The sequence below is a fragment of the Hippocampus bargibanti genome, linkage group LG01 (genome assembly GCF_051943395.1).
Source record: "Hippocampus bargibanti isolate YZ-2025 linkage group LG01, ASM5194339v1, whole genome shotgun sequence".
Taxonomy (NCBI): Eukaryota; Metazoa; Chordata; class Actinopteri; order Syngnathiformes; family Syngnathidae; genus Hippocampus; species Hippocampus bargibanti.
In genome coordinates this window covers 26,369,814-26,396,403 of record NC_142734.1, presented here as the reverse complement: position 1 = coordinate 26,396,403, position 26,590 = coordinate 26,369,814, and the positions used below count along the sequence as shown (strand labels likewise).

At 44.3% G+C, this 26,590-nt stretch overlaps 1 protein-coding gene across 2 annotated transcripts in view; it reads right to left on the bottom strand.

Annotated features, from left to right (window-relative positions):
* Window positions 1–26,590, bottom strand: part of LOC148903618 (FERM, ARHGEF and pleckstrin domain-containing protein 1-like) — a 58,166-nt gene that overhangs the window by 1,003 nt on the left and 30,573 nt on the right. The window contains exons 8-27 of one of the 2 annotated variants that reach the window (XM_089005903.1): window positions 25,705–25,852; window positions 22,581–22,676; window positions 22,337–22,503; window positions 22,136–22,204; window positions 21,980–22,055; window positions 19,954–20,122; window positions 15,312–15,481; window positions 14,180–14,269; window positions 13,585–13,721; window positions 12,366–12,447; window positions 12,199–12,260; window positions 11,077–11,252; window positions 7,134–7,264; window positions 6,974–7,042; window positions 6,806–6,895; window positions 6,549–6,631; window positions 5,391–5,503; window positions 2,118–2,278; window positions 1,925–2,032; window positions 37–188 (exon numbers count right to left, since the gene is read on the bottom strand). In XM_089005903.1, coding sequence (XP_088862029.1) covers window positions 37–188; window positions 1,925–2,032; window positions 2,118–2,278; window positions 5,391–5,503; window positions 6,549–6,631; window positions 6,806–6,895; window positions 6,974–7,042; window positions 7,134–7,264; window positions 11,077–11,252; window positions 12,199–12,260; window positions 12,366–12,447; window positions 13,585–13,721; window positions 14,180–14,269; window positions 15,312–15,481; window positions 19,954–20,122; window positions 21,980–22,055; window positions 22,136–22,204; window positions 22,337–22,503; window positions 22,581–22,676; window positions 25,705–25,852 — 2,349 coding nt within the window. The remainder of the gene's footprint in view (window positions 1–36; window positions 189–1,924; window positions 2,033–2,117; window positions 2,279–5,390; window positions 5,504–6,548; window positions 6,632–6,805; window positions 6,896–6,973; window positions 7,043–7,133; window positions 7,265–11,076; window positions 11,253–12,198; window positions 12,261–12,365; window positions 12,448–13,584; window positions 13,722–14,179; window positions 14,270–15,311; window positions 15,482–19,953; window positions 20,123–21,979; window positions 22,056–22,135; window positions 22,205–22,336; window positions 22,504–22,580; window positions 22,677–25,704; window positions 25,853–26,590) is intronic. The other variant, XM_089005911.1, reaches the window with a different exon arrangement.

The following is a 26,590-nucleotide window of genomic DNA, read 5'->3' as shown; positions in this document are numbered from 1 at the left end:
GGCACTTTCCCTATGAAGCTAAAAGTTGGCACTCACCGTTCAAACGCGTATTCGTTCTCCACTCGGAAATAGTAGACGTGAGACTTGAAGTGCAGTTTGAAGACGTAGTCCTTGAGGATGTTCTCTGATTCGGACGGAACGGTGATGGAGTAGCCGAGCAAAGGAAGGCTGGCCAGGGGGTAGTCGTCCTGTTGGGGACACACACCCCAAAAAAAATAAAAATTGACCTTGTCACCTTTGTTGGGTCTTTTAGTGTCACCGTGTAGCATGTGATAACGGCAAACATCCCTGCTAACGTTTGGATTCGGCGCAAACAAGTCAACTCAGACTCAAGGTGATTATGGCTAGATATCCGTCAGGCAAGATGGCAGATGACTAAAGTTAAAACTTCTGAAGTAAAACAAGTAGTTTTCAAATACTGTTTAACTAATTTGTTTCTTTAGCTATTTTAACAGAAGTATGTCATGTTGCGCGCATCATGTAGCAATATGCGTTCATCGTAATAGACTGGAGTTACAAAGTTGCACCAGTGGCTGTCAAAATGCATAAATGGCGCAAGGGCGCGGCCCAGATGCATTCTTGCATCTTGTGTCAATCACTGTCCAAACTCCTTCTCAATCACATATTTTCCCATAAGCCTGAAACAGACTGTATTGTCCATTACTTTGTTGTCTTCTCACTGTTTCTTCTCACGTTGATTCACGTGCGCCGTCTCAATGAAATAAAGTTCTCATAAATACAAAGTCACGTTGGCCTTTCGTACGTCGGCGCCATGAAAACCCTGAATCCCAAAATGGATAATTTAATTTACCGTATTTTCCGGTTTATCATAATAACAATAATACATTGTATTTCAAACGCCTTTCAAAGCTCTCAAGGACACTTTACAGTCATAGACAAGCATAGATACAATAATAAATAAAATACAATTATAAATAGAATACAATAAATAAAATACAATTTATAAATAGAAACAAGACAGAGCTACACAGAAAATGCAATTTTAAATAGGTGGGTTTTGAGATGGGATTTGAAGGTGGGAAGAGAATCGATGTTGGGAGGAAGTGAGTTCCAGAGTTTGGGGGCAGAGCAGCTGAAAGCTCTGTCCCCCATCGTGCTGAGACGGGCAGAGGGAGCGCAAAAAGAGGTGGAGGGAGGAAGAGGATCTGAGTGAGCGAGAGGGAATAGAAATTTGAAGGTCAGATAGGTAATGGGGGGGCAAGGTTATGGATAGCTTTAAATGTATAAAGAATAATTTGAAAGTTAATTCTATATTTGACCGGGGGTCAGTGGAGCTCTATAAGGTGCACCGGACGATATGGCGCACCTTCAATGAATGAGAAAAAGTTTTCCAAATATAAGGTGCACCACATTATTAGGCGCTACAGTATAAGCTGCGGTTACGCACTAATTCTTCTATGGGGTGACATTTTCAGTCAAACATTTTGAGACACTATATGCAAAAACAAGCAAATAATGCAACATTTTCCAATTTGAATCATTGTGCCAAAATGGAAAATTCTGAGGAAATCAAGAAAAATAATTCCAACGGGCAAATTAATTTTAAGAGATGATTGAAATGAAACACCATTTTCTATTTATTTTGACCGTAAAATGGACAGGCAAATTATTTTTTTGAGTCACGATATACAAAAACAAGCAAAAGAAACCCCAGACAAATGAAATGAAACACCATTTTATATATCCCAGCATGCACCGCACACTACTACTTCGTGGCTGCCGACAGTCGTTGGCGAGACCTGTTGCGGCTCAATACGACTTCACATATAAGGTGAACCGACCTATCAGGCGCAGAATCAGGGTTATCTTTTCAAGAAAATCAAGGCTTTTGGGTGCGCTGCCTTGTACACCGGAAAATACGGTACATGAAGTGATGGAAATTTGTCATGTTCATTTCTCAAACCTGGTGGGACTTGTAGAAAAAGAGGCTGAAGTTGGTGAAGACCACCCAGAGTTTCTGCCAGCCGTTACTGTTCTTGAACTTTCTCAGCAGGTTTCCAGAAAGCTGGTTCTGAAGTTACGACAGACAAGTGATTTCAAACAATTGGCTGTTGCTACCTGCGATACACGCAGCAAAACTTGTATAGCAGCCTTACCTCCACAGCGATGCTAAAGTCCACCATGGACACGCTGGTGTTGCGATGCCAGCACACGTGCACGGTGGTGTTGGCGCGCTGGGCTTGGCGCTCCAGCGATAAACGGGAGCCACGCAGCTCCTCCTCCGACTCGTGATTGGCTCCACCTTCCTCCAGCAGCTCTGGGGAGAGAACATACGCGACTGCAATCAGTACCCGTCAAAAATTCGCCAACCTTGCAGGACAAAAAGAGACAGAGGTCCCTTCCGGACATCGGCGGTCAACTCGAAGAAGCTCAGAAACTAGGGGCTCTATTATGCCGGCCTCGTTTTTGCCATTTTATTCTGCTTGTACGCTATATTTTCAGTGTAGCTTGCAATAAAATGGCATGATTGTCGACTTTAAATAAAGGGTCAAGGAACTCAAGTGTACATGATGAGATAGACGTGCGCCACTGGGACGAAACTGTTTCACTTTTGTCTCCTTTTCATTGATGTTCAAGAAGTTGAGTGCCATCTAGGTTATGATTTCCTCCAGGCAGGATAAAAGTGGCCTTCATGAGAAAGTGTCTTTTTTTCTTAGTAGGACATAGATCTGACAGTCATCTGCACAGCAGTGAAAGGAAATATCATGACAGACATTTAAACAGCTTCTTCCCCCAAGCCATTAACTCTTTGAACTCTTTCAACAGTAGCCAAAATGGAACTGTATAGTGCCACTTAGCAGTTTTTTTGACAACGATACTAGTGCAGCGTGTTCTACCGGAAACAAATTCCTTGTGTGTTCTACATACTTGGCAATAAAGATGATTCTGATTCTGATTCTGATTCTTAAGGGACAACTGCCACCATTTTTTTGTTTCCTAACTGACATCAGAAAAACGTTTTATCGCATCTAAAATACCCAATACACACAGGATGATATTTTTGTCAAATGAAAAACACCAATAAAAATGACTTAAAGTAAATAAAAATGATCTGAGAAAGTTTCAGTTTCAGAAGGTCCCGCCCCCTTGTTCGTGATGTCACGCCAAGACGTCTTGTCTTGCCTTGCTCGAGAATCAAAACAATGGCTTCAGATTCGGAGAAGATGCTTTCTTGTTACTCATCCAGTTATGAATATGATTAAAATAGTTCTGAAGAGGAGAGCAGCAGCAGTTTGCAATCGATTAAAGAAGTCCTTCCAGATCAATTCGAGCTGTCAGGACTGATGTGTAGCGTCCCAGAAAGTGCACAAATGGCGCCCAAGCTCCGTAGGAAATGGGCTGATTTGTCTGCTGGGAATTTGTGTCAACTAGTATCAAACAGTAGTCTTCGTGCAATACACAACGATTCACCATCACGTTATTTGTGTTTTCCCTCTAATTTTGCCATCAACACGAATTTTCAGACCAAACTTTCTCGGTCAGGGGCGTTCCTGACGTGACGTCAGGAATCGTCACCAACTCAAAAACAAGACTTCCTGAATATTCAAAACATAAAATATAGCTGTATGCGATGGAATCTTTGTAAAATACGCTCAGTAGAAGTCATTTGAAGTGATTTTACAAATTATGAACACAACTTGTCCGAGGGCGTCGGTTGTCCTTTAAGATGGAATCCAATAGGAGCAGGAAAAGTGAGAACAGCAGAGGCCCCAAAATTGAGCCCTGCGGAACACCACATGGTATGTGACTCAGAGCAGCCAAGGTGAACAGCTAGGTAGGACCTAAACCATTCAAGAGCAGGTAGCAGAGATGAAGATTTTTTTTCTTAGGGAGTGGAAAGGTTGGATAGGAGCAGGAATGAGCGCATCAGAGGGACAACTCATATTAGAGGTTTTGGAGAGAAAGTCAGACAGAGATGGTTTGGACATGTCCAGAGGAGAGCGTGTCAAGAATATTCTGGACTTTAAACTTCCAGGCAGGAGACAGAGAGGAAGACCAAGGGTTATGGATGAGGTGAAAGAGGACATGAAGGTAGCTGGTGTGAGAGAAGAGGATGCACAAAACAGGCTTAGATGGAGGACGCCGATTCGCTGTGGCGACCCCGAAAGGGAAAAGTCTGAAAAGAAAAGAAGTTTTTGTGACATTTGACAACACGATAAGACCCCCCCCCAAAAAAAAAAAGAGTTTGATGTTTCTCTTTATTTGTAGAATGGTAGTTGTCAGATCTCCCAGAGAAGTGACACGCAGATGTATCCCAGAGCTTGATCGTGGAGTCAAGCAAGTCGTGCTGTAAATCTCCGTCCAATGCTGAGCGGGTCTCTGCGAGCTGCGTGTCTGTCTGGGTCTGAGTCCGAGATGATTATAATCTTCTGTCCCGCGACGGCTGCGCTTTTATACCATTTCCAAGCATGGGAAATATGTCAGGCTGAGACTCACATCAATGGGATCAAAGGGCTTGAAAGACATCAAAGCCGTGGTGCGCGCCTGTGACACCACAAAGGCTTTCGTATTCATATTCTTAACGTATTTTCCAGTGTATACGATGCAGCGGTGTATAAGGCGAACCCAAAACGAATAGGGTATTTTCAAACTTTTCCATGTATAAGGCACACCGGACTGTAAGGCGCGCCTTCAATGAATGAAAAATCTTCTTTTCCTTTCGGATTTTCCCTTCAGTGGTCGCCACAGGGAATCAGTGTCCTCCATCTAACCCGGTTTTGTTCATCCTCTCACACCAGCTACCTCCATGTCCTCTTTGACAACATCCATAAACCCCCTCTTTGGTCTTCCTCTCAGTCTCCTGCCTGGCAGTTCAAGGCTCACCATCCTTCTCCCGATATAGTCACTCTCTCTCCTCTGGACATGTCCAAATCATCTCAGTCTGGCCTCTCTGACTTTCTCTCCAAAGCCTCTAATATGAGTTGTCCCTCTAATGTACTCATTCCTGATCCTATCCATGGTCACTCCCAAAGAAAACCTACACATCTTCATCTCTGCTACCTCCAGCTTTGCTTTCTGTCTTTGAATGAATGAATGAATGAATCAATGAATGAAAAATGTTTTCCACATATAAGGGACGCCACATTATAAGATGCTCCAGTAGAGATGGGCTTACGCACTACTTCTATGGGGTGTGGGGGGGAATGAGTCAGTTGTTGCTGGCAGTAGTTGCGAGACCTGTTGTGGCTCAATACGACTTCACATATAAGGCGCGCCACTGTATCAGGCGCAGAGTCATCTTTTCAAGAAAATCAAGGCTTTTGGGTGATACACCAGAAAATACAGTAACTCACGTTGACAGTTGAGCTTTCTGATTCGGTCCGGCAAATTCTACAGGACCAAAGTCAAGTCTTACAATGCGTCCTTACTGTTATCTGAAGGGCGGGTAGAGAGGAGATCCATGTGGGGGTCGTTGCTCTGCTCGACCAGGTCAATGGCCATCCGGATGTCCTCCACCCAACGCTCCATCTCGGCCGCACAGCTGATGAGGAAGAGGAGGAGTGAGCCACCGGGAATTTACGTGAACTCTTGTGATGAGGTCAAACTTTGATTTTGTCAAAATAAATCTAAACTTGAAATGTGATTTCTGTCAGGAAAGTCCCGTAAGCATTGTAATAATTTTAAAAAAGTAGGTCCCAGAAGTGGTTAAAAAAAGATATAAATACAGCAATCCCTCAGCTTACGAACTTAATTAGTTCCCAGAAAGTGTGTGTAAGGCGAAAAGTGTGTCTTCAAAACATTAATTTCCCATAGGAAACCATTAAAAATTAGAATAATCTGTTTCCAGGTCCCCATAAAACGTAATTTTCTACTAAATAAGCCATAAAACTACACAAAATATACCTTATTTTATGTATAATAAATGTGCTATTGTATTGTAATTAAAGAAATAAACTGTACTATATAATAAAGGCATGTTATTTACCTTTGTGATGGTCGTTGATGTAGTTGCCTCTTGATGATACCCGAGTCAAGTTGCCGTGCTTTCTCGGTGATAATACCCTCACTCACATTGTCAACAGAAGTTTTTCAACCTCTTCTATTGCCTGAGACTGTTGCTTAGACAACACAGAAACACCCTAAGCCACACGTAGCAATGGTCGACTTAGCATACTGGTATTGGGACGCTAAGTCACACAAACGCACACCTCGTTCGAGTTTCTCGATGATCTCCTTCTTCTGCTCGACCGTAATTTTGTTTTGTGTCCTCTTCGGCTGAACACTAGCCTGTGGTTGGGTCTTTTTCTGTCCCATAATAGCAAAAGTACTCCACTTGATAGCAAACCACGCATGCACTCAGAGAAAGGGGGTGTGGAAAAGTAGCCACGGTGGCGCTGTTCGGCCGTGTGGTTTGGTGTTCTTCCGCTGAAAATTAATCCACCAGCCATTGTGTCGCTCCGTGTGTTTCTCGAAAATAAGTTTGTATGCCAAGATTATATTGTCGCAAATTTAATGTTCGTAAGGCAAAATGTTCGTTAGCTAAAGCGTTCGTAAACTGAGGTATCACTGCATATGTTACTGAGTACCTGGCCGCCACCACCACCGATTGCTGTTCTCCAAAGAGAGTAAACGAATGAGGGACGCCCCACTCCTCTTCGCTCTCGGTAATCTAAACGTGTGCACAAACATGTAGAAAGTATGTTTGGGTAACGTTTTGGCTCATTTGAGAAAACAACAATTCAGTCGGTTTTTTTTTGGCACTGGCAGGCGGGCTCAAAATCAAACCCAGCAAGCCTCGATTTTCAATTCAAAGTCCACGGCAAGAATATGGATTTGGGAATACCGTCATGCCAAAGAGGGGGAGCTGCCCGTGGACTTTGAACTGGTTGGATGTAGTTGTTCCCCGGCTGGTGTACACCAAGGAGTCGCTGAACTGGAGAGGAGAAGAAGCAGAAGAAATGAGTCATGTTAGGGTGGGACGATGGCTTCCGGGACATCTTTGAGAGCATACTAGGAAGAACATTCTCTGCTGCAGGCCTTTCCCCGATAGCTTGCTGAGGCATCCCAGTCTGATGAACTCCTGTCGGTGGGACCCAAAAGGCAGACGTTGGAGGGGGGTCTCGGATTGCCAGTGGTCGACTGGGCGAGCAAGCGAGCGGGCGACGTCTTACCCTGCCAGGGATGGCCAGATTGTCGATGCCAGTCAGATCTTTGTTCAGCTCCAGAAGCTTTTGAAAGTTTTCCATCTTCATCATGGGGCCTTGCAGCTGCAGTGCCATCTCAGTGATGTCCGCCAGGGCCGCTGTGCAAACAACATTTGGCCCAGAACCAGGTCAAACCATGACGTGGCGCGACCATTCAACCGCGAACAGCAGAACAAAGAAGAGAAAATCAAAAACCCACAGAAAACCTCGCATGATGGGCTTGTCGTGAATTGGGGAAACGGCCGAGAAATGCGGGAAGGCGTTGAGCACAGATGTCAAAGTCAAGGCCCTGTGGCCAAATCAATGCAAATCAAACTTGTGAAATTCTATGCTGAGCTATTGAGCTAGCTAGCTCGATCGCTAGCCAGCTTTCGTTCTACTCAGCTAAGTGGCTAATACCTTAGATCACAGGTGTCAAAGTCCCGGGGGCCAAATCTGGCACCCCACCTCATTTTATTCGGCCGGCAAAAGCAAATCAAACCTGTGAAAATCTATGATGCTTGCTAAAGACTGAACCAAAATTTCACATTTTTGTATGTAAACCACAATAACAGTCATTATTCTTGACTTCAAATTTGAAAACTAGTTATCTCATTCACTGCCAGCCGTGGAAAAATGTGTCCACTCCAGTGCCAGGGTTTTTGTCATTGTCACTCGAATTCCAGGACTCACAGAATATTGAGTTTTAGGACTACATAAAGGTGCTTTAACAACAGCTGAAGCTGGAACAAAGCGCTAATATGGGAAAAAACGGGAATGCTGTACCCTTCTGGAAGGGAAAAAAACAAGTCTGGCCAACGCTTTATCAGCACCCAAGCAAGAAAAAAACAAAACCTGAACTAATTCGGGAATGGCGCTCGACGTCATATTTTCTATTCCCGAATACATTTTTGAATGGCAGTGAATGAGTTAATCATTAATTTGTCATGTGTTTTGTATGGAATACGTGAAGGGGATGAAACATTCTAATGGCTTCCCCAAATTCTTAACTGCCCTCGAGAGGAAACCGTAACTACAATGTGGCGCACGGCAAAAAATGACGGTGACACCCTTGGTGTATAATAGCCTGGCCAACCCGCGGCTCTTAAAGGACAACCGACATCACTTTTTTGTTTCCGAACTGACATCAGAAAAACGTTTTATAGCATCTAAAATACCCAAAACAAATGCAAAGTCAAATGCAAAACACTAATAAAAATGACTTAGTGTCCAAAATCTGCAAAAAATTGAGCTGCGAATTGGGCATTTTCAGAAAGTCCCGCCCCCAGTTCGTGACGTCACGCCAAGACGTCTTGCATTGCTCGAGAATCAAAACAATGGCTTCAGATTCGGAGAATATGCTCTATTGTTACACATCCAGTTATGAATATGATTCAAATAGTTCTGAAGAGGAAAGCATACATGTTTGCAATCGATTAAATATTTTTTCCGTGCCATTTTGAGGCAACAGTGGGGGGAAATGGATCACCAAAAAAGAGGCAGAAAATAGCGACCAAGCTCCGTGTGAGGAATTAATCAGCCCGTTTCCAGAGGCTGATTAATTCCTTACATGGAGCTTTGTCGCCCTCTTCTGCCTCTTTTTTGGTGGTACACGAAGTTTTTAGCCCAGCCAATTACAGCCAAATGCATTGACGTGATGGAAGGACTGCTACAATGTGTCCTTATTTTCGGTCAGGGGCGTTCCTTCAGTGACGTAACGTACGGACTCATCACCAACTCAAAAACAAGACTTCGGGAATATTCAGCGCGAGTCTTAAAACGTAAAATATAGCTATATGCGGTGGAATCTTTGTAAAATATGCTCAGTAGAAGTCATTTGAAACCATTTTACAAATTATGGACACAACTTGTCCGGAGACGTCGGTTGTCCTTTAAGGGGCATCCACATGACAAGCGTATAAAATGTTTGGCGCTGGGGCTGCCATTCATCCCCTATGTATCGTAATATCACGACCATTGCGCGCGCTGCACATTTTGGAGAAAATTCACGACTTTTAAGTGCACCTGATATTCGTGAAGACTTTTAAATGCACCTTATAGTCGTGAAAATACGGTATCAAGCTGACCATGTGACGTCAACACGCATGAACGTGGGATGAAAATGAATCATTTATGTCGTAACCCAGGGGTGGCCAATCAGTCAGACTTGACACAAATTATTTACGACGTAAACAATTTGTGTCACGTTCGCTCTCAAAATGGCAGGGAAAAATGCACAGCTAAACAAAAATATGAAGACGAACACAGGACGTTTTTAACAGAGTAGGAGACTTTATATTTTTTGTTGAGCGTAAAGGCAAGCCATTCTGCCTTATTTGTCAGGCGTCATTATCGCATTTCAAAGTGTCAAATCTTCAGCTCACTCCACGCGAACATCGACCAGGAATTTCCCAAAGGGACTGAACTTCGCAAGCACAAGCCATACAACGAAGGGGATTTTATTAAGAAAAGCCTCAGTCACGCTGTTGAAATCTTGTCTCCTGAAAACGACAAACTAAAACGAATGGTAGCAGATGTCTAACTGTCCCGCAATACTGTTGAATGCAGAATATCAGATATTAGCACGGCTATTGAATCACAGCTGCACTCAGACCTTCAAGCGTGTGAGTATTTTAGTGTCACATTGGGTGAAAGTTGTGACATACAAGCATCAGTTGGCAATATTTGCACGGTCTGTGAAAAAGGATTGTGTGATCAAAGAAGAACTCCTCGCTATTATGCCATTAAAAGACAACCCGTGGCATAAATGTGAAAGAAACAATGATGGCTTCACATATTGGATTTGCCTTTATTAGTCTCACAGTGGAGAAAGTTACATTTCACGGGAGCAAAGTGATGAAAGGAATGATTTCAGCAGATGAAGCTGAGTTGGAGATGATCGATCTTTGTGAGGAAGACCAACTGAAACCTGCTTTAAGGGAAGGGACCATTGGGTTCTGGAAAAGTGTGCCAATGGAAAAATGCCCCAATGTCAAACCGGCTGCACTTAAAATACTGTCAATGTTTGGGTCAACAACGTCTGCAAGTCTGTGTTTTCGACCCTGAAACATGTGAAATCAAAGCATCGATCCGTTCTGACTGACACTCATGTAAAAGAATTGCTTCGAGTGGCAACAACAGAATGCAAGCCAGATTTAATGAGGATGGTTCAAGAGAAGGAATGCCAGAAGTCCCACTAAGCAACATGCACACTTTTGTAAATTATTATATATTTGTTTGTGGACTTGGTTGAACTGAGTTTGTGTGTGTAAGAAAGTGTTCTTTGTTGGAAATGTTCCTGTGGTTGTAGTACTCTATGAGTCAATTTCTGATCTATAATTTGTATTTAAAATTTGATATTTATAATAAATCTGGCTGAGCAGAGGTCTGTGTATGTGAGGGACGGGGTGTTCATGTGTGCCCATGTTTATGATGTGGCTCTTTGCAGTAACATAGTAAAAAATGTGGCTCTTAGTCTCTGACTGGTTGGCCATTCCAGGTGTAGAGAGTCAAAAAAGACAAATCCCGTATATAGTCCAACCTGGGTTTCAATCATAAACCATTCCAGAAACCTGTTAGAAAACTGATTTGGTCAAAAACCGAAATATTTCACATGCTAATCAATGCAATTGGTGTCTGCTTTAAAAAAATTATTGTGATTGAATAATACTAACACACACACGAGGATAATGAGTCGGTCACAATGAGACGCGACACGAGGAAGTGACGTACGTATAAGGAAGTGGAGGGGAGTCGAGTGGTGCATTCAGGTGCAGTCAGTTTGGTTGAGAACCAATTTTCGGTTGTAAACCAAGGCGTAAAGAACCAAAAAATGTTGGTCGAAAACTGATTTGGTCGAGTACCGAGACCTTCTTCAGCATGTCCGTGCAACGATAACGAGGTCATGCTGAAGAAGGATGAGCTCGTGTACCTCTGCAGTCCCGGAAGTCTTGGTGGGTGGGCGGGTAGTGCTTGCAGAGCCTCTCCAGGATGAGTTTATAGTGCAGCAGGCGGTGCAGAGGGCGCAGGAGGAAGATATTCAGGGGCAGGTAGCAGACCTTCTGCTGCTCCAGTTCTGCGCACAGAGTCTCCGCCTTGCGACTGGACCTGAGAGGCAGTAACGAACGTTTTAAAGGACAACCGACGCCTATGGACAAGTTGTGTCCATAATTTGTAAAAGCACTTCAAATGACTTCTACTGAGCGTATTTTACAAAGATTCCACCGCATATAGCTATATTTTACGTCTTAAGACTCGCGCTGAATATTCAGGAAGTCTTGTTTTTGAGTTGATGACGATGCCTGACGTGATGTCACGTCTGGAACACCCCTTTGGGAACTTTGGTCTGAAAACTTCGTGTTGATCCATGTTGATGGCAAAATTAGGAGGAAAACACAAAAAGAACGTGATCAGAATCAGAATCAGAATACCTTTATTCGTCCCGCAAAGGGGAAATTTGCAGATGGTGAATGTGATGGTGAATCGTTGTGTGTTGCACCAAGACTACTATTTGATGCTAGTTGACACAAATTCCCAGCAGACAAATCTGACCATTTCCAACAGAGCTTGGGCGCCATCTTGTGCATTTTCGGGGACGCCACATTGGGGTCCTGACGGCTCGAATTGATACGGGAGGACTTCTTTAATCGATTACAAACATTTATGCTTTCCTCTTCACAACTATTTGAATCATATTCATAACTGGGTGAGTAACAAAAAAGCATCTTCTCTGAATCTGAAGCATTTGTTTTGATTCTAGAGCAAGGCAAGACGTCCTGGTGTGACGTCACGATCAAGAAGGCGGGACCTTCTGAAACTCGACACCTCATTTTTATTGGTGTTTTGCATTTGACTAAAAATATCAGCCTGTGTGTTTTGGGTATTTTAGATGCTATAAAACGTTTTTCTGATGTCAGTTCGGAAACAAAAAAATTGTGTCGGTTGTCCTTTAAAGGCACTTAGAAATAAAATGTATTGTTAATATGAAGTTTCCCATGCTGTCCTTTTAGGAAAACAGGCTGTCGAATGTCAAACAAGGCGGAATGAGACTCACCGACAGGTTCGTTCCAGCTCCACCAGGCACTCGGAATGTTTCTGCAGGTGAGTCGTCAGCTGCTGCGGAGTGCAAAACGCAGAGGCGGGGGGCTCAAAGGGATCGTTCGTGCACAAGGCAGCTAGCAAAGCGCTGTACTAGCCGCGGACATACTGTTGCTCATTTACCCGCAGGCTTTGAATGTTGTTCAGTAGGACATCCCCGATTCGTTGATAGTCCCCCTTGATGTGTGCGTTGGATCGGCCCTCCCTGAAAGTACATACAAGTAATACATTTCATTTCTAAGTGCCTTTCAAAACTCTCAAGGACACTTTACAGCCACAGGATGTTTTCCCTGTAGGTGAACAGCGGCAGCCACACGCGCCAGCGTTCACTCAACCCGGAAGTAACAAAGTAAAAAAAAAAAAGAATGATATGAACAAATAATATGACAACGCAAAGACACAAGGAGTCATTCATTCTTCAGCACTTTCTGTACCCTCTTTGTGAAATGAAGCAGTGCTACATGAAATAGGAGAGGATCAAAGCATCCTTTTCAGCAGTGGATCAGGGACGTCATGGTGGAATAATAATAATAATAATAATAATAATAATAATAATAATACATTTCATTTATAAGCACCTTTCAAAACTCTCAAGGTCACTTTTCAGTCACAGGAGAAGTTTTTCTGTGGGTGAGCAGCGGCAGCCACACGCGTCAGGGTTCACTCAACCCGGAAGTAAATAGATAGAAAGCTAGCTAGCTAATAGACAGCTAGACAACTAGCAATATAACTAATAGATAGCCAGCCAGATAGCTATCCAGCCGGCCAGTTAACTAATAGGTAGCAAATAGATAGCTAATAGAAAGCTAATGGAAAAGCGCTCTACGTCATATTTTCAATTGTTGGTCGTTCCAATCAGTGGCAATTAAAAGGACTCCTGGCACGACCATTCGGTGTCGGGTCATTGAATGTTCACCCTGGAAGGTTTGTTTCATCTTGGCAGATTTTTACTCATGGTTTTCTTTGATACTTTGTACTTTTCTGTTCGGATGACTTTGATGTTTTAGATTTTGTTCCTGCTGACTTTATTTTAATACAATTTGTCAAATACAACCTGATGCTCCCTCCTGCCTGCTTATTTGGGATGCACCACTATCACCACCTCGTAAACCGTGACAGGACCATTTCGATTCTTCATTCTCCCAAATGCATTGCGAACATGCTGAATCAGAATCAGAATCATCTTTATTGCCAAGTATGTCGAACACACACGGAATTTGTTTCCGGTAGAACACACTGCACTAGTGTCATCATCAAAAAATTGCAAAGAGGCACGATACAAGATCTCAACACGCCGCGTTGAATTGTCTATTTACCCCAACTCGCGGGCGCGTGTACTGACCATTGTGCCAGTCTCTGCTCTGCCTCTTTGAGGAACCTTTGGTGGAACTTCTGGATCGGATCGTAATGGGCCGATAGTAGGTTTCTAACAGCCACCGGAAACGCTTCTTCGTCTTTTTCTGCAACACGTTGGAAGGACTTAGGTGGACACAAAGAGAAAAAAAGGAGTGGGGATTAAGAGTGAGACATAGCGAGGACAAGGGGGGATATTTTCAAAGTTGAGTCGTGGCTGCCAGATAAAATAGTCGAAAAAGTGGCCAGCACACGCTTTTCTCCCACATCAAAGCGTCCGGAAACCACCCCCAGGGAAGAAACGGCTGACCGAGCAAAAAAACAAAACAAAACAAAAAAAAAAGATCATATTAGGATTCATTTGCATCCTGAAACAAGGTTGGTGGTGCTGCACGGTCAGTAGAATTCTAACCTTCCCATTTTGGGGCCTTGTTTGCTGCATCAGTCGCCGTTCTGGCACGTTTGCCTTTTCACATGTTGTTTTGAACGTGGCGTGAGGTTGGTGAAGACTTTCCGACGGCCGGAAAGGAACGGCTTAGAAACAAGTTTCCGTCGCCGCCTTTCTACTCGCTCGGCGGCCTCACCTCGGTGATGACCCGCAGTTCTTTGAGGAAGGTCCGCTCGGTGCTTAACAGTTCCTTCGCGATGAAATAGGCCTTGTCAGTGGGAAACTTCTGGACACAGAAACATAAGATGGCATGCAATCATCTGACTTTCATGCAGTGGAGGAGCATCAGGTCCTGCAAGGCCTTCTCTGCTGGCCTAAAACTATCTAACTGATGTTAATGATATTTTGTCTATTCATTCTTCTGAAATAATTCCAAATTGTCTTTCAGCTTCCTTTCATTGCTTTTATTCCCCTGTTGTGCTGCTTCCGGATGTGTATTTTCGTATTTAAGCATTTAAAACCAATCACATTTCAGCCATAATTTGTTTCCAGAGTCAGAAATCGACCTGGACTGCTCCCATCACTAGCCGTGAGTGACAAGAGCATAAGCCAGAGCTAGCACACTGCATCTGTAGCAAGCAGCATAAGAAAATATATTGTTGTATGTATTTAATAGCAGTTTTGTCAACCCACAATGGCTGATGGAGGAGAAGAAAATGATTTGGTGGCAGATTTTCAAGATGGACTTTTCAAGAAAAGATGGACATTGTGAAGAAAGGCCGGTTATCTCTGGAGTAAGCAAAAACAGCAAATATTGTTGCAATTTAATGAGGTTATTATTGATGCTTTATCATGCTGTTGGTTCAGTCTACTTTGGTGTGAAAGGGCGACTTCTGACCCCATATTATGAATCCACACCTTCATGGTAAAAACTTCAACAGTTTAATGACAACAGTATTTATTTCTTGACTAACGTGAAGTTATGTCTAACGCTACCCTCTAGTAGACTTGTGGTAAATAACACCACACTCTTTATATGAGTCGCAGCTGTAGTAAAGGTTGCATAGTCATCAAATAGTTATTCCGGGTTTTATGGATTCAGGCAGAGCACCACTGAAGGCCTAGTTGTCAAATGCACGCCACTGATTTCACGGATGGTTTCGGAGCACTTGTGAAAAAAAAAACACATTTGTATATGTAGCGAAATGAACTCATACAACAACAAATTACAAAAATTGCCATGGCAGAAAAGACAAAAAAAGTCTAACTCTACATCAAGTCAATTAGCCGTCCCAAAAAGAGAGACCAAACTTTGCGCAAGTTCCCACCTTCCTCCTGGCTTCTTCCTCATCATCGTTGCGAACGTATCCGACGTCACCGAGCAGGGGACTGGCAAGGGGTGACATCAAACCAACGGGAATCTCTCCGTTCAAAATGCCGTTCGCGTTGCCGTCCGGGCGCTTAACTGTCAGCGGGGAGGCCTCGCAGGTGGCGCTTCCTGGGAAAGGGAGAGGAGAAAAGACGTTTGGGGAGGTCATTAAGAGTAAAACGAGTGAGGTGACAGAAACGATGACGGTTACATGGAGGAGAGACGTGGTTTTGGGGGGCATGTGAGTCTACAACTGCCAAGTCTACTGTGGGGCAACTGGTGGAAAGCCACCATCACAGCTACGACAATTAGAACCACACTTCAACACCCAAAAATTGGCAATGAAATTAGGAGCAGGGGAAGAGTCTCGCTGATCAATGACCGTGTTAGTACTGCGAACGGGGTTAGGTTCAAGCGGCGGCTTTGACAAAGTCAAGGGAAAGTGGTGCATGCGTGCATGCCGTGGCAGGGTTGCAGCCTGACCGGACGTCACTAAATGCTACAAAAAAAGAGAAAAAAACTACAAAACAATGATGTCATACTTGCCCAGGTGCAAAGAGTCCACATGCCGAGTCCGTAACGACTTACCCGTGTGCCCGAAAAACATACAAACACAAGCAAGTCAAAACAGTGTGTGTGTGTGTGTGTGTGTGGGAGGGGGGGCACCCACCAGGGCACATGCACACCGCGGACAACCAACAGACAGCATATTGTGCTTCTTGGGTGGGGTGGGGCAGGGGGGGGGTTACAGTTCCTGTGTCCAGGTGCTCAACGGACACGGAGCCAGAGAATTCTCAAATTCTGTTTTTATGAGTCATGCACATTTTCTTTATTACTTTTTTAAATTGATGCAGGTGAAGAAAAATAGATTACAGCACGGTGTCAAAGTCAAGCTAGGGGGCCAAATCTGGCCCGTCACATCATTTTATTCGGCCCGATAAATGCAAGTTCCGTGATGCTTGATAAAGTCCGAACCCGAATTTCAAATTGTCGTATGCAAACCACAATAACAGTCAATTTTCTTGAGTTCAGATTCGAAAACTACTTCTTCGTTCATTTGTTGTGCGCTCTATATGTCATTTGTGGACAGGATGAAACATTCTAATGGCTTCCCCAAATTCATAACGGCCCCCCGAGAGGAAAATTGTAACTACAATGTGGCCCGCCGCAAACAAATGACTTTGACACCCTGGGTTACAGTGTTAAAAACAGAGATAGAGCAAGACAATCAGTCAAGATTTGAATTCTGAGTCGGAAATGAAAAATAAAAAAGGTGACAGATGAGAAGAATAGTCACAAGAGTGAAAAAAGCCAGAGCACACACATATCGAGTGCGTGAAGGGTCCGTGGTGTGGAAATTCACTGTAAATGCTTCTAACAGAGGCATCTTGGCCTTTTTTTTTAACTAACAAACACTTGCAGTTGTTTTCGCTGGAGACTTTTGCGCAAAACAAATCAGTAGAAAAGGCAAGCTAAGCCCGCGAGCTAAAATAAAGCTACGACACAAACATTTCCATGAGCAAAATTGTCTGCGATGATCTCAAGAAAGTACAAAATCACAATCTACGATGCGCAACAATGTCTGGACTTTGGGCGAAAGGGAAAACAAAAGTACAGTGATAGCTTGGCTTACAAACTTAATTGGTTCCCAGACAGTGTGTAAGGCGAAAAGTGTGTATCCCAAACATTATTTTCCCATAGGAAACCATTAAAATGAGAATAATCCGTTCCCAGGTCCCCACATAACATAATTTTCTACTTTCTAATTTTCTAAGCCTTAAAACTACACAAAAATACCTTATTTTATGTATCATAAATGTGCTGTGGTATTGTAATGAAAGAAATCATCTGTACTGTATAATAAAGTCGTTTTATTTACCTTAGTGATCAATGTCATTGATCATTGATGGCTTGATGGAATGCAGTGGCCGGTTTCATCAGCATTAAACACTTAATGAGGAACGTAGCTTTATCGTCAGAACTGGCTGCCTCACCATGACGAATGACACTATGAATCCCTGTACGACGCTTAAAGTTCTCGAACCATCCGTGACTAGCCTTGAAATCATCAATGGATGACGAACTTCCAGGTTATCTCTTGACGATATCTGAGTGAAGTTGCCGTGCTTTCTCTGTGATAATTTTCCCTAGTTCCTGATCAATTGTGTTCTGTTTAACTGGGTTGATAGCTTTTTGCATCAAGTGTACAGATGGCTTGTGGGGGTTATTTGTAGAGCCTGATTGATGGGATATTTTAACTATGCAGTCTACACTCTGCCTTTGACCTATCAATAAAGTTGAAACAAGTCCAAATTTCACTGTTTTCTATCCAGTTTCTCTCTCTCTCTCTCTCTCTCTCTCTCTCTCTGTCTCTCTCTCTGTCATCTGCATATCTATTTTTATTTGCAGCTCTGTGATTCTACAACCCCCTGCCCCCGCGTCACTGCTGCATTCTTGACCGATCACGTGCGGCTTTAACCGAAGACTGGGGGTAGGGAATAGAGTTGTTAGGAGAACGGGCTCGCTCGCGAATGACACATCACTCATTGTGGCGCTCCGTGTGTGTACCGAAAAATAGTTTGTATGCCAAGATTAAATTCTCGTGAATTTAACGTTCGTAAGCCGAAAAGTTCGTTAGCCAAGGCGTTCGTAAGCCGAGGTTTCACTGTACTCAAACTCCAGCACATTGCACGATTGGACGCCCTTCCGCTCACAACCATCAAGAATTAAAAATTACAATTAAATCACAGAAACCCGACGACTTCCAACACGCTAGCACTTCCAAGATTCATTTGACGTCACTTGACTTGCAGCCGTCCTTCATCTCTTCCCACCCGCTGGAGTTGGCGACATTTTGTCTTGCCCTCCCAGAGCAAAGGGTTGTGAAATGTTGGGAAAGAAACAAAAGAAATGTGAAATCGCAAGTCGGCTAACAGGCAGAGAGGCCGCGGATCAGCATTGCGAAGCTTCTCAAACCTCGGAAGCTTCTCAAACCACTCGGAAGCCTTCGAGTGTGACAGAAAAGGCGCTTGTCTGGTATACATGCATTGTGAGGACGTCCAGAAAACAGAAAACATGCCGACAACAAGGAACGTGGCAAAGCATGAAGTGGGAACATTTTTTCTCGGAACAACCCATGGGGATGGGAGAGGAGTGGTGTATGGGGTGAGGGGAGTCCACTTTCTGAAAGGTGTTCAGGTTGTCACATTGGGCTCTCATTCAGAAGCATCCATTTGAAATGGAAAAACCAATCAACGTTTCATTCGTGTGGTGGCGGCGCAAAGGAAAAAACTTGATGGGGGGATAATCTGAATCCAAGCAAAGGCCATTCGCATTTACGCAGTATTTGGGTGTGCGCGATTGGACGCTCGGAGCCAAGCGGACAGCTTTGTTGGTCGCCAATGATTGTTAGCGTTTGATTGACTGCGAGCGGCTTAGTTGCCCTCAGCAGCTGAATACGCGCCCCCCCACATCATCCCCTCTGCAAGCGTAGCCACTTCGCTCCGCCTCGCCGTCGTTAGCGTCCACTAGCTTCAGACTACCGAAGGAGAATTTGCAGGGTGGAAACGGAGGCGAGCTCACCAAATTCATTGAGCCGACGGCGGCGGGATTGCCCAACACCAGCGGGGGGGCGTAAGCGTCGCCGCCGCCAGGGTCGGACTCAGTGTCACTCGTGTCGCTGCCGCTGCTGGTGGAGCCATCGATCATTTGAACGGGCCGGCTTACATCGCCGCCCTGCTGGCCAAAGGAGCGCCGCACTTGATTGGGACGCGGCTGAGACGGAACCCGGAGGGGCCTGTTACCGTTAGCGTTAGCTACGATCATTCTTCGCTCGGGCGGTGCCGAACAGGGAGTTGAAACGAGCAGCCCGGTGCTATGCGGGCCGATTGCGTAGACGGGTGTGGACGTGAGTGGGGTGAGAATAAAGGGATCCGTATCGGAGCGATTGTGGGCGTATTCGTTGCAACGCCAACGTGCGGGCGTGCCGTTGGAAACGACGCAGACGGGCGAGCGGCGCGGTGACGACAGGGTGGGCGTGCCCCCAGGACGCTTACTGAACTGATGCCCGGCGTCATCCCAGCGAGGGTGACTGTTAGCGACCTCGCTGTAACCCAGTGAGTTGGCGCGCTGGTGGAAACCACTCGCGACCGGGCTGGAGCACAAACTTTGGGTGCCCGCTTGGAGCGGGCATCCCCGCTTGTCACGACCCTGAAGGATCTCGTCCAGCAACGTGCTATGGAGTGGCGGGCGATACGAACCGCCGTCCTGACCATCGTTGACCTCGCGGCGACCGTTCCTGACTTGGTTGGACTGCGAAGGGTCGGCACCATTTCCTCGCCGTTGGGCCTTGGCGTCCTGCGGTCGCATCACGCCGGGACGATTTGTGTGGTGGAAGCCATTGACGAGGCCGAACAAGCTGCCATTCGAGCCCCCACCGGAAGCGGAAACCCCCGCGCGTTTATCGGGATCGTGGTCGCCGCCGCTGTCGGCTCGGCGACGGCCGGCGCTACCCTTTGTGCCCTCGCATTCGCCATCTACGTCGCTGCAGTCGATGTACGGGATGGAAGAACTGCTGCCTTTGTTTGCCCTGCAGGATGGACCTGGATTCAGAAGATGCTGCTCCGATGGAAAGCCGTCCAAGCCGGGAGTCGCGGCGGGATCGCCAAAGCCGTTGGCTACGGACGTGGACCCCGCCGCTTCCTGAACCCCGTTGGAGCCTGCTCGCCCCGCCGGGTCTAGTAGATCTTCCATCGGCACTGATGTGACACCCTGTGAGGCAGCGGAGGAGATTTAGAGTGTATAAGGCGTAATCCCAATGAATGCTGTATTTTCAAACTTTGTCCATATACAGTCAAACCTCGGTTTTGGAACGTCTCGGTTCTTGACCGATTCAATTTTCGACCAAAAATGTCCTTTTTTTAATACTTTGGTTTGCAACCGAAATTCGGTTGTCGACCAACCTGAGCGCGCCTGAATGCGCCACTCAACTCCCCTCTGCTTCCATACAAGTCACTTCCTCGTGTCGCATCTCATTGTGACCAACGCATAAGTATTGTTGATTTTTTTTTCCTAAGAAGCAGACGGCTGAGATATCCACAAATGCTGTAAAATAATTAAAAAGTGCTGTAAAAAGTTGTTTTCAAGACTTGAAATATTTACATTGATTATAAGGCGAAGTGCTGCTTTGATTTTCGAACAAATCAGTTTTCAAACAGGTTTCTGAAACGGAGAATGGTCCAAAACCCAGGTTTGACTGTGTAAGGCGCACCGGACTACTGTATAAGGCACACCTTCAATGAATGAAAAACGTTTTCCAAATACAGTGAAACCTTGGGTTACGAACTTAATTGGTTCCCAGAAAGTGTGTGGCAGGTGAAAAGTATGTATTCCAAACATTCATTTCCCATAGGAAACCATTAAAATGAGAATATTCCTTTCCCAAGTCCCTATAAAACATAATTTTCAACTAAATAAGCCTTAACGATGAAAAGGTTTCTTCAGCCGTCATCTGTACTTCTTTGAAGGTGTCGGACGTTGCGCTTCTTATCCAAGACCACACAGACGGAAATAACCCTTAAAACTACACGCAATATACCTAATTTTATGTATAATAAATGTGCGATGGTATTGTAATTAAAGAAATAAACTGTACTATATAATAAAGTCGTTTTATTTACCTTTGTGATGGTCGTTGATGGATTGATGGAATGGATAGCTTTTTGCATAAGGTGTCTCACCCAAGGAGCTCTGGGTTGTGCATCTGAGAAGTTGTGATATTGCAACAGCAACAGATGCAGGCAGACACACTAGAAACTTCATTAATAACTGCTTCCCGTGCTTGTATGGAGCCTGATTGATCGGATATTTTACCTTGCAGTCTACACTCTACCTTTGAACCATCAATAAAGTTGAAGCGTGTCCAAATTTCACTGTTTACTGTCCATGTTCTCACCTTTTGGACTTTTGTTTTTTTTTCACTTTTGTTTTTTTTGTTTCAACCTCTGTCATCTCACTTTTGTGTGTGTGTGTGTTTGTTTCTGTAACCCCTCCCCCCGATCACTGCTGCGTGTGTCCTGCCGCGTCTGTCCCCACCCTCCTCTACCACAGATCTTGACCAATCACGTGCGGCTTTAACCCAAGACTGGGGGCCGGGAATAGAGGGAAAAAAGCCAGCTGCCATTTTCAGCTCCTTGTTAGGAGGTCCAAGAACCGGGTCGTTCGCGAACGACACGTCACTCACTATGGCTGTGTGTTTCCCGAAAAATAGTTTGTATGCCAAGATTATATTTTCGCAAATTTAACGTTCGTAAAGTGGAATGTTCGTTAGCTTAAGAGTTCATAAGCCGAGGTATCACTGTATATCAAAGTTTTCCAAATATAAGCCGTCCCACATTATAAGGCGCTACAGTAGATGAAGGGGTTATGCAATGGGGGGTGGAAGGGAGGGGGTTAAAGTGGGGTGGGAGTCGGTGGCTGCTGACAGTATTTGCGCGACCTATTGTGGCTCAATATGACTTCACATCTAAGGCGCACCGGCGTATTAGGTGCAGGGTCATCTATTAAAGAAAATCAAAGCTTTTGGGTGCGCCTTATATACCGAACAATACGGTAATACGACTCTCTTACCTCCTTTGGCACTTGCGATCTAAGCGATGATGACTGGTGGGGCATGCTGCTACTGGACAGGATCTTACTGTGCTTCCTGACGATGGTTGACATTTGGGGTCAAAATATATATATACATTTCCGCCCAAACAATTCAACCAATGACAACGGCCTCACCTTTCAAAGGGAACCTTTTTTAGCTCAGCGTCTTTTACGTAATCAATAATCTGCTTCTGGGTGCGACCGCTGTCACAAAAGGACACAAAAGGATGAACGATGGTGAAAGAAGAGTAAGCAAGGCTCGACGACATGTCAATCATCCAGTCAAATGCTTTTTTGGGGTGGGTCTACTTTAGAAAATCTATCAGATTTGATTACCTGAAGCGGAAGGAGGACCCTCTGGTGAAGAGGATGGCCTTAGGTTTGGGCTTGGGCTCCTCGAAGAGTCGGAAGAAGGCGTGATACTCCACACAGATTTTCCAGAAGATTTTACAGCAGTCCCTGCTAGCCATTGCAAACTCCAGTGTGTCATGGTGACCATTTTGCTGAAAGAAGAATAAGAAGACCTGTACAAGGAACGCAAAACAATGGCTACATATCGGGAGGGGGCACGGAAACTTACAGCAGGGTCACCTCTCAGCTTGATGAGAAACCGTTTGCGCTTGAAGCTGAGTTTGCGAATCTTGGACCAATTGAAGGCATTTATTTTGGTGTACCCCTGAAAGTAAAACACATGCACAGAATCAGAATCACGTAAAAAAAAAAAACACTAGACAGCAACAATCATTCTCAGAATAAAATTCTGAGAGGCAATTTTTGGCTCCTTTTCTTGTCTCTCTCGCCCTCAACGGACGTCAGTGAGAAGTCCTTTGGTACTTCACAACGATTATATTGACAGATGAAAATCCACTTCCGTCAGTGTTTGGGCTATCATTTTATTATCAGGATTATTTTTTATTTTCACCATTTTTTGGGACACTAACTCTCAACTCATTTTTATTGTTGCTGTGCCACTGACCATGTTGTGTTTGGGAGCCTTTTACTGAGCGAGTTGCTTGTTCTGTAGCCACAAGGGGACATAAGTCTCTTGTGCCGGTCCCAAGCCCGGATAAATACAGAGGGTTGTGTCAGGAAGGGCATCTGACGTAAAAGCTTGGCCAAAACAAACATGCGAATCAAACCTCTGAAGATGGAGGACACTGATTCGCTGTGGCGAACCCTTGAAGGGAAAAGCCGAAAGGAAAAGAAGAAGAAGACCATTCTCCAATCCATTCCAAAACAAAATAGCCATCTATCACGGATGGACTGAGAGATCGCACAGCTAGAATGCCCCCTTCTTAAATTATGCCGCTATCTTAAAAGACATTCGACACCTCCGGACAAGTTGCGTCCATAATTTGTAAAATCACTTGAAATGACTTCTACTGAGCGCATTTGACAAAGATTCCACCGCATATAGCTATATTTTACGTTTTAAAACTCGCGCTGAATATTCACGAAGTCTTGTTTTCGAGTTGATGACGATGCCGGAGTGACGTCGCTGCGGGAACGCCCCTGACCGAGAAAGCGACACACAGTGCATTTTGGGTACTTTGTTTCGTCTGAAAACACAGTGCTGATTGCAAAATTAGAAGGAAAACTACATAAATAACGTGATGGTGAATCGTTGTGTGGCAGCCAATTGCGATAACACGCATAAAGAAGGTGTAAGTTTACACAAATTCCCAGTGGACAAACCAGCCATTTCCAACGGACCAGAGCAGTATAGCGCGAGCCGAGGAGCTCCCCGGAGTGCACGAATGCCCGCTTGGATAACCGCTGTCATCCTCTCAGCCTGACAATGGGTAGAAAGTTGCTTCCAGTGGTGAAAGAGAGCAATCGTCATAATAGTAGAGCAAACTTATCGGACAAACATTCAGCTGCTGGAACGAGGAGCTAACTGGAGTTAGCGATGGATAACCACTGCCATTCATACGTAAGTTCGTAACTCTTCATCTTGAAAGTCTAAATAATGTTTTGCATGCAAAACCATGAAACAATCTTCATTGATGTTGACTCCTTGTAGTTTATTATTTGTTATTCATGTCCTTATATGCCACATATCACCCAAGTTGATTCTATATTGCTTATTCATGGAGCTTCATATATGCTTCATATGTCGTGTCCTTCTCCAGTTTCATCGCTTTGCCTACATGGCTCGAATTGATACGGAAGGACTTCTTTAATCGATCGCAAACACGTATGCTTTCCTCTTCAGAACTATTTGAATCATAATCATAACTGGATGAGTAACAAGAAAGGATCTTTTTCCGAATCTGAACTCTCTGAAGCCATTGTTTTGATTCTGGAGCAAGGCAGTTTGTGAAGGAGCGTCTTGACGAGACGTCACGAACTGGGCACGGTACTTTCTGAATCTCTCCAGTTTTGAGTTCATTAGCGGCAGTTTTGGGCAAAGTCATTTTTATTTGTGATTTGCGTTTGACTAAAAATATCAGCCTTCGTGTTTTGGGTATTTTAGATGCTATAAAACGTTTTTCTGATGAAAACACAAAAAAATGGTGTCGGTTGTGCTTTAAATACAGTCAAATCTTGGTTTTCGAACGTGTCAGGTTTGGACCGAAAATGTGTTGTTTTTTTTTAAGCAACCGAAAATAGGTTCTCGACCAGACTGAGCGCACCTGAATGAATGACAAATGAGAAAAAAGTATGAAAAAAAGGCAGGAGGCGGGGGTGCACACGGACATATACTGTTTTATATACAGTATATATATATATATATATATATATATATATATATATATATATATATATATATATATATATATATATATATATATATATATATATATATATATATATATATATATATATATATATATATATATAATTAGAATTTCAACAAAATGTCAGAATGTATTATTTAAAGTAACTTTGTGATAATACTCACCATGAATATAAATGGTTTTCTGTTCCTCATGATTTGTAAAAATCCAGCCAAACTATCGGAATAAGTCAACTTGCCGGGTACATATCCAAGGTTACTGGTAGGTGGCCTGCACGCTTCTTTCAGCTGCCAGTAGTATATTGATGCTAACGTTAGCATGGAGCTTGTCATAGTGCCACTGACATTCGACTGTTTCATCGGTGGTATTGTTTCATTGCAAATTACAATCTATCAAATTAGGACCTGTTCTCTCCACAAAGGCAAATCAACCTGATTTTTCTTACTTGTCCGCTTACTCAAGAGTGGCCGTTTACCTGTTTCGACAGCACCTAAATCAAGATCAAAATGGCGCTTTCCGCCAACACAAGCCGAAACAGGAAATGAACAGCGAAAAAGCGATAATACATATTTAGTGTTATCCGGCCATTTGGTCTAATAAAGTCAGAAATCCGCCGATCGGCAGAAAATTCTCTTCCCTGAATATAGCTACAAAAACTGCTTTAAAAAAAGTTATTTTCTAGTCTTGGAACGGATTTAAAAAATTACATTGATTATAATGGGAAGGGCTGTTTTCAAACACATCTGTTTTCAAACAGGTTTCTGGAGCGGGTCATGGACGATAACCCAGGTTTGACTGTACGAGCAAATTATGTATGGGCCACGAGGTATCCGAAAAGTACATTTCTCAAACTCTATCTTCATGCTCAGTGTCTCAACCAAAATATGCATCTCTCGCGAAACAAGTTGAGAATATTTTGTGGTAAAATATTCTTGACAACTTTGCATGTGCTATGGATGTTACCTGGAAGACGAGCACCCCAGTGTGGGCAACGGCCAAGCTGAGTTTGGTACCCTCACGATCCTTTGCCGGGTGGAGGCGAACACCGTACATTTCCAGCCGCCGGGCGATTTCCAGCAGCTGGCAGTCCGACTCCGCGGGGGTCTGGCCGCTAGGGAGGGGAGGGAGCGAGCCATTACTCAAACATCGGCTCAAGGCTGATTGTTGAAAGTGTCTGCTGTTCGCGTGGCCAAGGGCTGAAGGTGCATTTTGGTGTTTTAGTTGCGCTTTCACGAGGCCACAGTGATGATGAGCCTCTTGAATTAACGGCACGCTTTAAAACACTTAAAATGAGATCTGCTTGGTCAGCATGAAAATCTGAAAATGTTTCCTGTATACGCCACTGAATTGGCCACTTCCTTCCTGCGTGGGCCGAGGGACGGGAGCAGGGAGGGCTTCAGCATTCATCTGCGGCGCTTTGCGCTCGGAAATGACGTGGATATGTAAACAGTGGAAAAACGTGAGCACGTGTTTGCGGGTGGGAGGGAGGGCAACAAAGGGATATGGACAAAGGCTGGGGAAGTAGTGCGAAAGTGCGGATTGAGTTGGGGCGGGAGATCGGGTGGAAAGTTTCTGTGCTGCCGCCAGCTCCCAAAAAAAGGGGCGATCGTACATATTGGTCTACACCAGGGGTCGGGAACCTTTTTAACTAAGAGAGCCATAAATGTAAAATATTTAGAAATGTTTTTCAGTGAGAGCAACACAAACACAAGCGCGCGCGCACACACACACACACCCACACACGCAAACAGGCACGCACGCGTGGCCACTTTTCAACAAAATGTCACAATGTATTATTTAAAATAACTTTGTGATACGTCTGTGTAAGCTCTCAGTCATACAGGAGTGG